Consider the following 13,193-nt stretch of genomic DNA (forward strand, 5'->3'; position numbering starts at 1 on the left):
CACGAGATAGTACTATACCATCAGAATTCAACCCAAATTTTCTCGTGGCACTTATACAACTAACTCTTTGCATGGTAATACGAACACTTACATATAACATGAATCAATATGTCAATCTATGCATCAAAGATGTTAGTTTACTATTTGCATGGTAATAGGTACGTACCTCTTCATTTTTTCTTTCAAATATTGCATTTTAAAGTTATACAATAACAGTTTTCTTCCTCACTTACAGTGGATTCCAAAATCATTAACGATTCTTTGACAGATATAATTACATACAGTATTTCATCTACTGATATCAATCATAGATCACCTAGAACCTACTCAACACATTGAAGAAAACCAATCACAAGTGCAAATCGCACAAGCAAAGCCATAAAACATATCGTAGTACCACAATGACTATAACTCGTGTTCAAGTTTTCCATACAAACGATATTAGAGGGAGATTAAAGCTCTAACTATACATAATTAGGAAAAAGTTGACTTGAAAAAGAAAAATTAAGCAGAGATAAAGAAAAGGGTAATGTAAATTAATGTGGGTGTCTTTATATGAAAAGGAGAAAGACTTATATAATCGAGATTCGAGGGGGTTAGCTCCTCCCTGTGACCGTGAATGTGTATGTGATGCCCTCCAAGGGAAAAAAGTTGAACTTTAGCACACTCCTTTTGTCAGAGGCACACAGCCAGCGAGGGCTACCAAATTAGCCAATAATGATCTCTCTCTCTCTCTCTCTCTCTCTCTCTCTCTCTCTCACATCTGAAAACCTACTTTTGCAGCTTGCAACGACACCACACAGGACAAGAGAAAGAAAATAAAAGAACATCTCCTCCATTGATTCAACCACCAATAATACCAACAAAAGATGACAGATGAAGGATCAATGTATGGCATATTGGTAACTGTAGTGCAATGTCCAAAGGGCAACCTTCCCCTCTCTCTCTCTACCCCCTCACAGAGATCATTGACTGGTCGCCTTTGACCAGTCTTTTGGGAAGCACTTGTCTCTCTGCGTTTTTGCAGTTCTACTGCTAACTGATCAGTACTCGCTTTCTTCTCTCTCTCTCATCTGTACCTCATAAATGATACATGAAGGATCAAGATCCTCTCCGGATCTAAACATCCTGAGCTTAGGGATTAATTGATCCGATCCATTAAAATTTGATCCAACAGTTACAAATAGAGGATCATACTCAAAGTTATAATAATTATAGCCGTTTAATCAAATTTCAACGGGCCGGATCAATTGATCTCTAAGCTCAGGGTCATTAGATCCGGAGAGGATCTGGATCCATACATGAATAAGCTCAATCTCCACTTCGATTTTCACTGCGTGACATACACTATCCAATCATATAGTACAATTATATGTACATATATGCGGATACTGTTAAATATTGTGTTTAACTTCTCTCCTATTAAGTTGATTTTTAATATGTATGAGAGAGTTCATGGGAAAAATTGCATAACATCTGTTTAATTCCTCTGTATATAACATGACTCAGCAATCTGCATTATGCATTTTCAAAACTTTAAGAAAATAATTTCATGACTGTAGGAGATAAAAGTTGTGGCATGGATACACCGTTGTTATTACTACAGGACGCTACAATGACGATGTATTTGTGTTATATGCAAGTTGTTCTCGCTAGCTACATGATCGAACGATAATATTTAAACCATAGACCATGAGAAGTTATTAAGACAAAAAAAACACATAATTAGAATCGTTAGTAAGTGAATCCAATAACATGAAACTCAAAACACAAATGGGGTTTATCTAGTCAAAAGGAAAATATAACAAATTAAGGGGTTTATAAATTATGTACAATCAACCAAATGAAGTCAATGAAATCTCAACCTCTCTCTTTTTCTATCTTATGGTCATATAAATAAATAGAAAATATCAATGTAAATTAATTAAGATGATGATGATCACTAATTAATTTAATCAATTTGGAGGTGGCTGTTGGTTCTTGTTGGAAGCCAAGTCATGGATGGAATTTGCAAGCTTGTTAATGGCATCAATGAGGCCATTAATGCCTTGCCTGTTGATCTCAGTCTTAGTTTCCTCGATCTGTAGCCTTCTCTCATGCAAACTCAACATCTCTCTGTGCCTCCTCTCTTCTCTCTCCTCACAGCCCTGAAGTGCTTCTGCAATCACGGAAGCACCTCCAGCGATGGCAGTTCCCACTTCACTTGAGGTGCTTGCGCTCACAGTTCCACTGGTTCCTCCTTGATCTCCACCGCCACCGCCACCACCTCTTCCACTTGCCCTCCTCCTCCTTTTAGCTGGTGAGTCTGAATGCTCACTTGTATCAGAATCTGATATTATTTCACACGTCTCCCAATAGTAAAAATGTTGTTGCACTAATATTTCAACGAATCGATGTATACTAACTCATCATATTATTAATCATTACCATGCAATGCACACAATAATTATCAATACTACCCTCTTTTCTTTTCCATGAAATAATAGAAAGTTCATAAATAAATCTTTTATTAGTGGACAAATTGGCCTAAAATTTAACAGAACTTATGGTTTGATTGGAATATATAAGTACCAATAAATTAGTTGTTTAATTAAGCTTTTACTTCATGACAAGAGATTAAACATATTAACGCTAGGGAGCTGCTATTGGTAATCCAATTAACTCTTCCTCTAAGTGCTTTTAGTGCTAATAACTTATGCATTTTCTTCCCAAATTTGGTGGAATAATAAAAATGAAAAATCCAATAATTAATGGGGGGAGAGAGAGAGAGAGAGAGAGAGAGAGAGAGAGAGAGAGAGAGAGAGTACCTACTGTGGGCATCACCTGTGCGTATTGGAGAGCAGGTGGTGGTTGGGCTGCCAGTGGAGCTGGTGGAAGAAGTGGCAATGCTGCAATTGTTGGAACTGAGATTTGATGATGATGATGTTGCAGAACTGGAGGAGGAGGAGGAGGCAGTGAAGAAGAAGGCTGCTGATGAACACCAGTGGTACTAATTATAGGCCTCTCCAAACCATACCCAATATTTGGACTAATCCCAACATTTGAACCAGAAACAGAAGCTCCTCCCACCACCTGATGACCTCTAATCTGATAACCACCACCACCAGCAGCTTCTCTCCTCTCCACCACATCCACCAAAGCCTCATAAATCTGAAGCACCATATTTGTAGGCAAGTTCCTCTCCTTCCTCTCATTCTTCTCAAGCTTCCAATAAGATGCTCTACCTTCTTCTCCTTTCCCTTCTCCCACATTAGTAATCTTCCTCTCATATTCTCTCACTTTCTTGTAATCCCTCATGAGATTGTCCCACTTGTCATTGCACTGATTTTGGCTTCTCAAACAACCTTTTTTCCAACAGTAGTCCTCCACCCACTTCCACCTGAGCTCAGCTGGTTTCCCCATTGATCTTGTTGTCTGATCAGTTCCTCCACTACTACTACTACCCCCTTCCCCACCCCCACTTCTCTTCATTCTTCTCTCATCATCCATCTTCTTTGCCTCTATCAGAATCATTGTCTCCCCCACTGTCCAGTTCCCTTTCCTGTAGTCCCTCATGATCACACTGCTAGTACCATTTCCTCCTTGTCCAGCCATCACCAAAATGCATGCAGCATTCCCCTAGACCTAGAGAGAGAGAGAGAGAGAGAGAGAGGGGAGGGAAAAAAATGGTGTAATGGGTCCTTTATGGAGGGTGGATTTGATTTGATGGATGTGTTACTGTGGCGTTCAAACCAGTCAAACCTCAATGAGATTATTGCTAATTTAGGAAAAGGGTAATTAACGGGGTTACCTTAAATATGATCTAGGGCTCTTAAACAACACTCTTAAGTGGCATTTGATGTTGATATGTATTGTTTGTGGTTTTGCAGGAGGAGAGGGTTTTTGGGTTTTTGCACCAAGAGGGGGAGAAGATAAGTGGGAAGTAGAGACGGAGGTACCTGTTTACACTATTAACTCATAGCTATGATGTATTTTGTATTGTTTCTTTTTGTCTTAAAATTTTCAACCTTTTTGAGAGCTTGAGGGTTGATCTTACACCATGTAAAATCTTCAAAGATTAAAGTTCAAATCTGAATCTACTTATTCAAACCACTACTGCTCCCCACAGTGAAGGGGAGAGAGAGAGAGAGAGAGAGAGAGAGAGAGACTCTGTGACGGTAGAGTACCATTATAAGAAAAGGCCAAGCAAATCCATTCAAACTGACATCAACAACAAACCCCAAAAATTTTCAGAGAGTGAGAGAGATTTGAAGAGAAAAAAGATGCAGTGCCTGCTGGCATTAGAGAGGTCAATACATGACTACCACTCACCCCTACCCGTGGTGTAGCCTCTCATCATGACACCCGTTCAAATTGTAGATTTTCTTTTTTTTCATTTTAACCTAACCACAGCTAAAACCTAAAAGTGAAGAGAATATTAGCTTTCTGATCTTGCATTTCTGCTTTTGTTGTTAATTTTTATTGAATAAATTAAATGAAAGTCAAAGAAACAGATTGAGAGAAATGTAAAAGAAAAAACAGGAATGTGAAAATGATCATCCTAACTCTGTAAGAATATAAGCAGTATTGCCGGTGATTCATATGATAGTACGAAGAGAGCTTCAAACATGTGAGATCCTTCTAATTATTATATTAAGAGCTAATTAATATTGATGGTATTTTTTTTTTTTTGGTAAATATTGATGGTCATTTATATGATAATGAGAAGGATGATTGTATAAAACATGAAAAGACTTCTAATTATATTGCACAATACAAGAATTTCACTGACAAAATCAAATCTCAGAAAATCCCATAGCCTGTTCTCTTTACAATGAGAAAGTTGATTGCGATTCTTCATGAACTCTCTATCACCTCATGTTTTTTGTAGAATATTTTACAATATTGGCACGAGAATTGACTCTCTCAAATTTAAGATTCTCCATGAACTCTTTGTCAACTCAGATTTTTTGCACAATATTTTATAAAAGTTGCACAAAGTCTAAAAAATGTTCAACTTTAAAAGGGTTCCCATAGCATTTCTCTCATGTCTTATTAACAGTAAAGTTTATTGAAACACAATTAAATTATGATTGTTTTTATTTGATAATTGACTTTAAATATTCTTTAGGGAGTTGAGAACTAATTTCTTGCAATGATGGGTTGAGCATTGTTGTGCATGGTAATGCGCAAAAGCAGCATTATATTTTTCTTTCCATGGGGAAGAAGATCTAGCAGGATAAATCTACATCAAAAGCCTAAAAAATGACTAAGAATCTACCCTAATCAATTAGATTTAGTTTAATTAGTCCCTTAATCCCATGTTATGCCATGCATACAAAGAATGTTAAAATAATAATTGCCCATGTCGCATGAAAACCCTATCAAACTTTCACTAAGTTACCACACAACCCCAAAACTTGGTGCTTTCTTCGAAGAGGACACTTTTGTTCTTTATGTGAAATACAAGTGTCAATTTCGTCTTTTTGAGGATTTGGAGAACCTTTTTCATGTAATGAGAATACCTGCTATATGCTACTATTTTACGTGTTATATTATCGATGAACAAAGGTTTATATATTTATTTTTAGAGTATATTAATAAAAATATTAATTATAATTTGAGTAGAATTAATCATAACACAATGTGACGGTGTTCTTTATACATGAAAACTTTTTATAAGGTCCATTTTAATTTATGAGCCATTTCAAAAAATTAATTATCCCTTAGCTAGGACATTGTGTTGGGGGGGGGATAAGGATCCTCTTAGGATTCCTTTTGTGGGGATCTGGAGGATCAATCAATCGTGTATGTTCATTGCACATTATGCAACTAGTTTTCGTTAGGTACTGTTTCTGTTCAATTCTAAATGAAAAAAATTCAAAATAATTTCAGACCGCACGATGTACGATGAACGGATACAATTGATTGATCATCCGGATCCCTACAAAGAGGATCTGGATAAGATCCTAATCCTGTGTGGGGTACAACTTGTGATATATGTGACAAAGTTGCTTTGACTAGGGTTTTGACCAGGGAGGATGGTTTCAATGGGGTCATGGAACCCCACGACTAGTCCCTTTCTTTCTTAGTTTTTGGCCTCTAGCCTGCTCCTTTTAGGGTAACCAAAACCAAGGGTAGTATGGTCATTTAGCAGATTAAATACTTACTTCTTTGGCTCATGCATTTATGTGTGAATGTGATCTCTCTATATTGGCTATGATTTTAATCTGGGTCCTAGCTATCTGCCATTAATTAGATTTGGATTGTGATGAAGATGGTGACTAGGTGTGACAGCAGCTTAAACGGAACACATGTTACTAATACAATGTAATATGGAAATTTTTTATACATAACGTTGTAGAATTAGACCGGAACACCACAATGATTGATGGGTGCATATTTTCATATATTATTATCATATATTTCCTTTGGATTTTGTCTATATGAAGGGGTTAAATGCACTAATTTATATTGTTTTAATTTATAGGCATTCAATACGGGAGTTAAGTGAAAAAAGAAGTGAAAAATGGAGATTTCAGGTGTCTACCGTAATTCCAGTGGAACAAGAGGCTAACTAACTGTGCAAAGACATGTGTATTACAACAAGAAGATGAAACCGAGCAGTTTTGGAATCAAATAGAGATGGGAATGCTATTCAATGGAATTTAGGAGAGAACTTAATTTATAGTTTTTATTATTTCCGTTTGTTTTTCATTTTCTTTAATAAGGACTTCAAGTCCATTAGTGATAGGATTTTAGTGGGGGTTTTAATTGGATTTCAATTAGCCTTTAATACCCTTGCCGTGGGTTTTATATTAAGGAGATCCACTCTCCTTGTGAAAGGATTTAGTCACCAAAACAAAACATTATCATATTAGACATAAGGGCTGCGGCAAGGATCGAAGGGCAAAGAGGAGAGCTACTTTGGAGTTTTCTTTGCTAGGGCTACGATGTAGCCTGATCATGAATACTTAATTGCCTTGTGGCATTGTTATTATCAAGTTTTTCTTCTTTATTGAGTATCTTTTGCTATTCGTAATGCGCTTGACTTTTATTTAGATGCTTGATCACCATCTAGGTTTAAGTTAAGTTGATTTGATGCAAGTTATAGTAGATGCTTAACTTGGGTTTAGCTTCTTGCAATTGATCCCATAAACACCTATTTGTAGATGCCATGCAATTAGGGTTTGTGTGATTTTCCAATTATTTCCTTAGAGCTTAATGAGTTCTTACTTGTTTAAATCCGTCTAGATGCCATAGAGGGTTAACATGTAAGGATACTTTTGATGTAACCAGATGTCATGGCCGTTGAATAATTTAGGGAAAATCGATCATCAATATTGGGGAACAACTTGAGCATAACATATTAAGGGAATTAAGTAGAATTGGTTACGGTGAATTCGGATGCCCTAGGTCTTCTTTTCTTATGTTTTCAATTTATAATTTACATGCATTTTATTTTAAAGCTTTCTTTTATTTTAGTTTAATTTCAAAGTTTCATATCTTTTCCATTGAAGTTTCTCCGCTATGATTTGTTTCAATTTAATTAGTAAGACTTTTAGAATCAATTCGATCTCTGTGGGATGATATCCGTGCTTATATGCTATGTTATCATTTGATTCGTATACTTGCGAGCACAAAAATTCGAGACTTAATGAGCCTAATTTCAGTTATCTAATTTTCGCAACAATGACAGAACAATTCCATGACTTCAGATTATGAAAATTTATATTTTTTTGTACATTAATTTAGAGACCATGGTGTTAAGGTATGGGCATTGATGGATGATGGGTGATGAAACTTTAATGTATAGCTAGGCTTCATCAAATGCCAAAATAGGTCGCATTTTAGAGGGACCAATATTGAACCAATGACATGGGTTCATTCACTATGTAATTTTCATATATAATTGTTGTATCATTGCTTGTATTGTACGTATCCATCCATGTACCACCAACATTAGTCCTTGATAAGGAGAAAGGCTTCCCTATTATCCTTCAAAAGGCAGAGATTAACAAGGGATATAGATATATTCGGATGTTTGGTACACTCACTCAAATAATAAAATATGTATAACGTCACAAAAAGTATACTTTGTAAACATTTCGATGATATTCAGCGTCGGTACGTACTTGTAGTTCGGGTCTTTGCAAGACGTCGTGACTTTAAGCCACGTTGGATGTAAAGGGCTAGACTAGCTAAATGTTCATGTGCAATCAATCAAGAACATGAATGTTTGATTCTAACTTGAAGGATTAAGATGGACGGACTATTCCTCCACATCAAACATGACTAAGGTTTCTACAAGTGGCCCTTTACCACAGTGGTGGAAAGGTGTTGAGCCATTGCATAAAGACGTGGGTTGAAACACCGTTGGCGGCTAATCTAACACATAATCTAACAAAATATATCGTTTGAAAAAAAAATAAATAAATAAAAAGAAAAACATGATTGGGGTTTCTGGTCTCAGATTGGTTAATTACTTCGATCGTATGTTTTAAGTATCAAAGCTTAGTTTTGATATTTAAGACCTAACATCAAATATTTAAATGACCATTTGTACTCTAAATAATTAACCATGTCAATAATTACTTAATGCATCGTGCCTTTAAGAAAAAGAAAACATCATGTATGTAGAATTTTTGGATTGAGGGAAAATTGAGATTACATGGCAAAAACTTAATAATTTGGACAAATTTGTGGATGTAAAGTTAACTGTAATCTAATAGCAGGAAGGTAGTTGCGTATTTATAAATGTTCAAGAGATAATTGTCACTTAATACAACGGTCTAGTGGTATTCCTTTTCATTGGTAAGTGAGAGGCCTTAGATTCGATTTTCACCAAAAACGAATTTGAACCAATAAAAAGAGGTAATTGAATTCTGACCGCATTACCCATAAGATCACATACTGAGATCATCTCCAGAGTTATAGGTCACATTTAGTCCTAAAATTAACATTTTTTTTTAACAAACGATATTATCTACACTAAAGAGGTGAGGGGTGGACTTAGACTCACAATGGACTAACAATAATATGGTTCAAATTCGACTTTGACTAGAATCGAACCTAAAACCTCTCACTTACAAATGAAGAAGAATACCATTTGATTGTAGTACTAAGTGGCAATCATCTAATTAAAGGGCTCAATAGAACCGGACTAAAATGGTAGTCACAGAGTACATTTAGCCCTCAAGATTGAGGTGGCCCAAGCCCACCTCTCTATTTTTTTATTTTTTTTACTTTGGACAAAGAGCCCACCTCTCCCTACTACGTACTTATAACAAGGCCCAGGGCCCAATGCAGAATATACTTAGATCTGGACCTTGATACTTTTATATCATTTCAGTCTTCGTTTTTGGTATAAATTCTTTGGTATTTTTAGGGATTTTTTTGGTTTGTTTCTAACCTTCAATTATAAGGATATATAATATATATCTCTTAAATTTGTAAACAAAAGTAACAAAGAATATTTTCTGTAGATACAAAACAAAATTTTGATAAAAAAATAAAAAAAAATTAATCTAGAAATAACTACATCTGAAATGTTGCGAAATCATATACATGAATTCTTATAAGTGAGTTGTTGTGACACTTTCAAAATGTCATTGTGTATTCCTCCTGTTATATTTATTTTTAATTTATTCATGAAAACAAAAAATACATGTTAGCTATTTTCAAGTGCGAATGACAACACCGTTATTATGAACTTATATTATATCTTAAACTGTAAATCTCAATCTAATAATTGGAAACATTGAAGAATGAAATGTAGCTAATAGTGTTTATCAGCATGTCTAATGATTACTCTTTTTATCATGCATGCATTTACACCATCTTTTTACAAAATAATTATTGCTTATGCAGGAAATTACATTCCTTCCAAGTCTTACTCCTCCTGAATTGAAAAAAAAAGGAATGTTACATGAGAGGAAATAAAGTTATTTTAATTTATGACTTTCCTATATTTAGTAACAAGGAACTAAAGTCTTAGAGTCTGTTCGTTAACGTATAGCAAAATTGTTTTTCGTTTTTTTAGATGCAAAAATGGGTGAAAATGTGTTCAGTAAATTGTTTTATGAAAATATACTCAGAAAACGAAAAAATGAGAAAACAATATTTAGCCTAAGTTTTGTAGAACATCATTTGATGTTTCCTCTTTTTTTTTTCAAAAACAATTTTCAAAATAATTGAAAATAAAACATACATTATAAAACAAAGTTAGAGTTTTAATAAGAAATATAAACATGTATGTCACCACTACCGTCAATAATGACGCCACCAAAATGATCATCACCACATTCCCTATCGTCTCACCATCATCACCACCACCACCACCACCATATTTGACACCATCTTCGCCATTACCATAGCCTCAACCGCCGTCACCCTTGCCACCACAACCACGACCACCTATACCGTTTAACCATCGGCACAACCGATATTACCACCATCGTCTCAACTTGACCCCCACAACCTTTACCTCCGCCACTACCACTGTGACAGTCCGTCCCAAAATATATTTTTGGATGGTGTGAATTGACTAGAATACCCTTGGATGTTGAGTATATGGTGTGGTGTTGTGGTTTGAGTTTGGGTGTTAGACTAATCTAATTAGTTCCTAAGTTTTTAGAACTTAAAATTATGGTTTTGTGGTTGTTAGTAGCCCAAAATTGGACCACACACTCACACTCACACTCACACTCACACACACCACTCCCATTGACTTCTCTCTCTCCTCCCTCCCTCAGAATTCTTGCCATTTCCGTACAACCTGTACGAACAACCCTCAAACCTTTTTCAATCTTCACGGATCGAGGTTGTGATTGCTGTTTTTTGGACTCCTTACAAGCTCAGGAGTCGAATGGTGGTGGTGGTTGGACGTGAAAACCTCAAAAACCCGAGAAACCATAATCTCCGATTTGTGCACTATTCATGCACTCTTGATTTTGAAGTTTTTAGAAGATTTTAAGCTGCTAGTGAGCTTTAGGACATCTTCACAAAGCTCGGAGAAGAAAAACGAAGTGAATTGGACATCGGAAAGTTGAGTTTGGTGAGTTTCAAGTTTGGCCGGATTATCGAGGATTCTCCGGCGAAATCCCGTGGATTTTAGGGCTTTAAAGTTGTAAGGTTTTGTTCCTCTCATCCTAAGTTTCAAATTGATATAAATTTTGAGAATTTTGGTTGAGAATCGAAGAAGATATGAATGCTTAATTGTTTTTCCAGAAACCGGCGCCGACGACGATCTCCGGTAATCCAAGGAAGACGAAGAAGAATATTCCGTCAAGTCTGACGGAATATTCTAATGGCGTCAAGTAACGCAGTTAACTTCTATTAAGGTTTTAACAGAATATTCCTAACGACAGTTAAGCTTCAGTTAGGGTTTGGCCGCGCGTGGGGGTGCGTCTGGCCGTGCCTTGGCCGACGCGTGGGAGGTCAGAATTTTTTTCTAAAAATATGGGGATATTCCTGAGGTTGAGTAGGTCTCAATGGTATATTCAAATACCCCATTTAAGCATTATTTGAGAAGTTATTTCCTAGTTTTGTGTATGTGCTTTAAATAACGTTTATTTAGTTATTTCGCATATAGGTAAGACCTATCCTGAGGACGAGCGTCATCAATCGAGGCTCGAGGGTTACGACCCTTCGACATATCATTGAGTGGGCTTTTGGTTTTCCGTATATACCTATATACTTGAGATTTTTCCCAGAAAATGAATTTGAATGATTATACGTTTTGAAATGTCATGCAAAGTATTTGCCTATTTTATTTATGCATTAGTAGTTGCTTATATTTATGATTGGTGCTGCGGATGCACAGGTAAGTGCCAGGTAAGTTCATAAATTAAAGATATGAGGTTACTTTAGTTATGTGAGATATGATGTGATGTATTGATAGCTCATAAGCCTGCACCCCGGTGTTAGTGCTCCCGCCTAGAGTTAGGGCACAGTCATTCACGTGATGTCCACCTCTCGCACCATATGCTCACCTTAGATCCAAGTTAGGTGCACATGCTTGTCGTACATACCACTTTAGGTGGTTCTGACTCGTAGGTAACCCGCGATCATTCGCACAGCCTTCACGTGATCGTAGCACTAGATCATATTTATTTTACACCTAGTCTTGTCGTACAGACCACTTTAGATGGTCTCGATTCGTGTGCAGGATTTGATTTGATATGACTGAGATTGGTTATTGGTTATGAGCTATATACTCAGCCATACAGATTGAGTTAGAGGGATTTGGCTGATGCGATATTTGACAGTGATATATTTTGCCTGGATTATTTATAACATTGCATTGAGATACTTTGACATCGTATACATCTATGGATTTTATCTTGAGTGTGATTTTTGATACAACTTATTATTACTATTATTTTCTGGGAAATTATACAGGTTTTACGGTGAGGGGTTAAAACTTTTGAGAAATGAAATGATTTTGAAAAGCTTTGTTTTTGCCCACTCACATTTTCTGTTTTGTGCCCCTCCAGGTTTTAAGTAGAAGTGCTTGGTGGATCACGATTTCGGCGGAGATTCTGACAGAATATCATTAATGTAGGATCACATTTGGGTGTTGAATAATTAGTACTTGTCCTGCTTGACTGCACTTAGGATATTGAGGCTGTGGTTGTGTATTTTACACTTAAACTCGCACTAGCACTCCATCTTAGCTAGTACTCTAGTTGACTTGGTTTTTGTTTATTCGTAATTCATTATATCTCTATTACTTCCGCATTGTGCACATGTCTACGTCACCTCACGTGACGGCCAGCATGCCTCGATCTAGGTTGGGGTGTGTTAACCACCGCCATTTTCTGAAATCATTCTCGAACTAAACTACCATACACTTTGTCAAATCACAAAAAATGGAAAATCCTATTGATCGTTTTTGTTTTACAAAACATTTTTTTTTAAAAATCATTTGTAAAACATTGCCTGAAATCATTCTCGGACTAAACTACCAGACACTTTGTCAAATCACAAAAATGTAAAATCCTATTGATCGTTTTTGTTTTACAAAACAATTTTTTTTTAAAATCATTTGTAAAACATTAGGCCATCTCCAATCGAGGGCTGGTCAGATGACTCATTTTAGCTTTCTGGCCCTCCAAGATATTAAAATTTTAACGAACAGTACATGGCCATATTTGCCTTCGTCTTCAATCGAGGGCCAAAGGGCCATAGGGCTTGTACAATGACTCAAGAAG

At 36.1% G+C, this 13,193-nt stretch overlaps 1 protein-coding gene and 1 long non-coding RNA gene across 3 annotated transcripts; one reads left to right on the top strand and one right to left on the bottom strand.

Moving 5' to 3' along the window:
* Positions 1 to 1,725: 1,725 nt before the first annotated feature.
* On the bottom strand, positions 1,726 to 4,309 carry LOC103422312 (uncharacterized). 2 transcript variants are annotated; one of them, XM_008360361.4, is made up of 2 exons: positions 2,808 to 4,309; positions 1,726 to 2,329 (listed from the first exon to the last, which is right to left on the bottom strand). In XM_008360361.4, the coding sequence occupies exons 1-2, from the start codon at positions 3,592 to 3,594 to the stop codon at positions 1,956 to 1,958; spliced, it is 1,161 nt and encodes a 386-aa protein (XP_008358583.1). In that variant the 5' UTR covers positions 3,595 to 4,309; the 3' UTR covers positions 1,726 to 1,955. The 2 variants fall into 2 exon arrangements, with proteins under 2 accessions (XP_008358583.1, XP_008358584.1); XM_008360362.4 differs by having other exon boundaries at positions 1,726 to 2,305; positions 2,808 to 3,975.
* On the top strand, positions 2,164 to 6,608 carry LOC139188776 (uncharacterized). Its single transcript, XR_011572059.1, has 3 exons — positions 2,164 to 2,299; positions 3,870 to 3,934; positions 6,470 to 6,608. It is a non-coding gene; the product is annotated as an uncharacterized lncRNA (long non-coding RNA).
* The last annotated feature ends 6,585 nt before the right edge of the window (positions 6,609 to 13,193 follow it).

Source organism: Malus domestica, chromosome 10, assembly GCF_042453785.1.
Source record: "Malus domestica chromosome 10, GDT2T_hap1".
Lineage (NCBI taxonomy): Eukaryota > Viridiplantae > Streptophyta > Magnoliopsida > Rosales > Rosaceae > Malus > Malus domestica.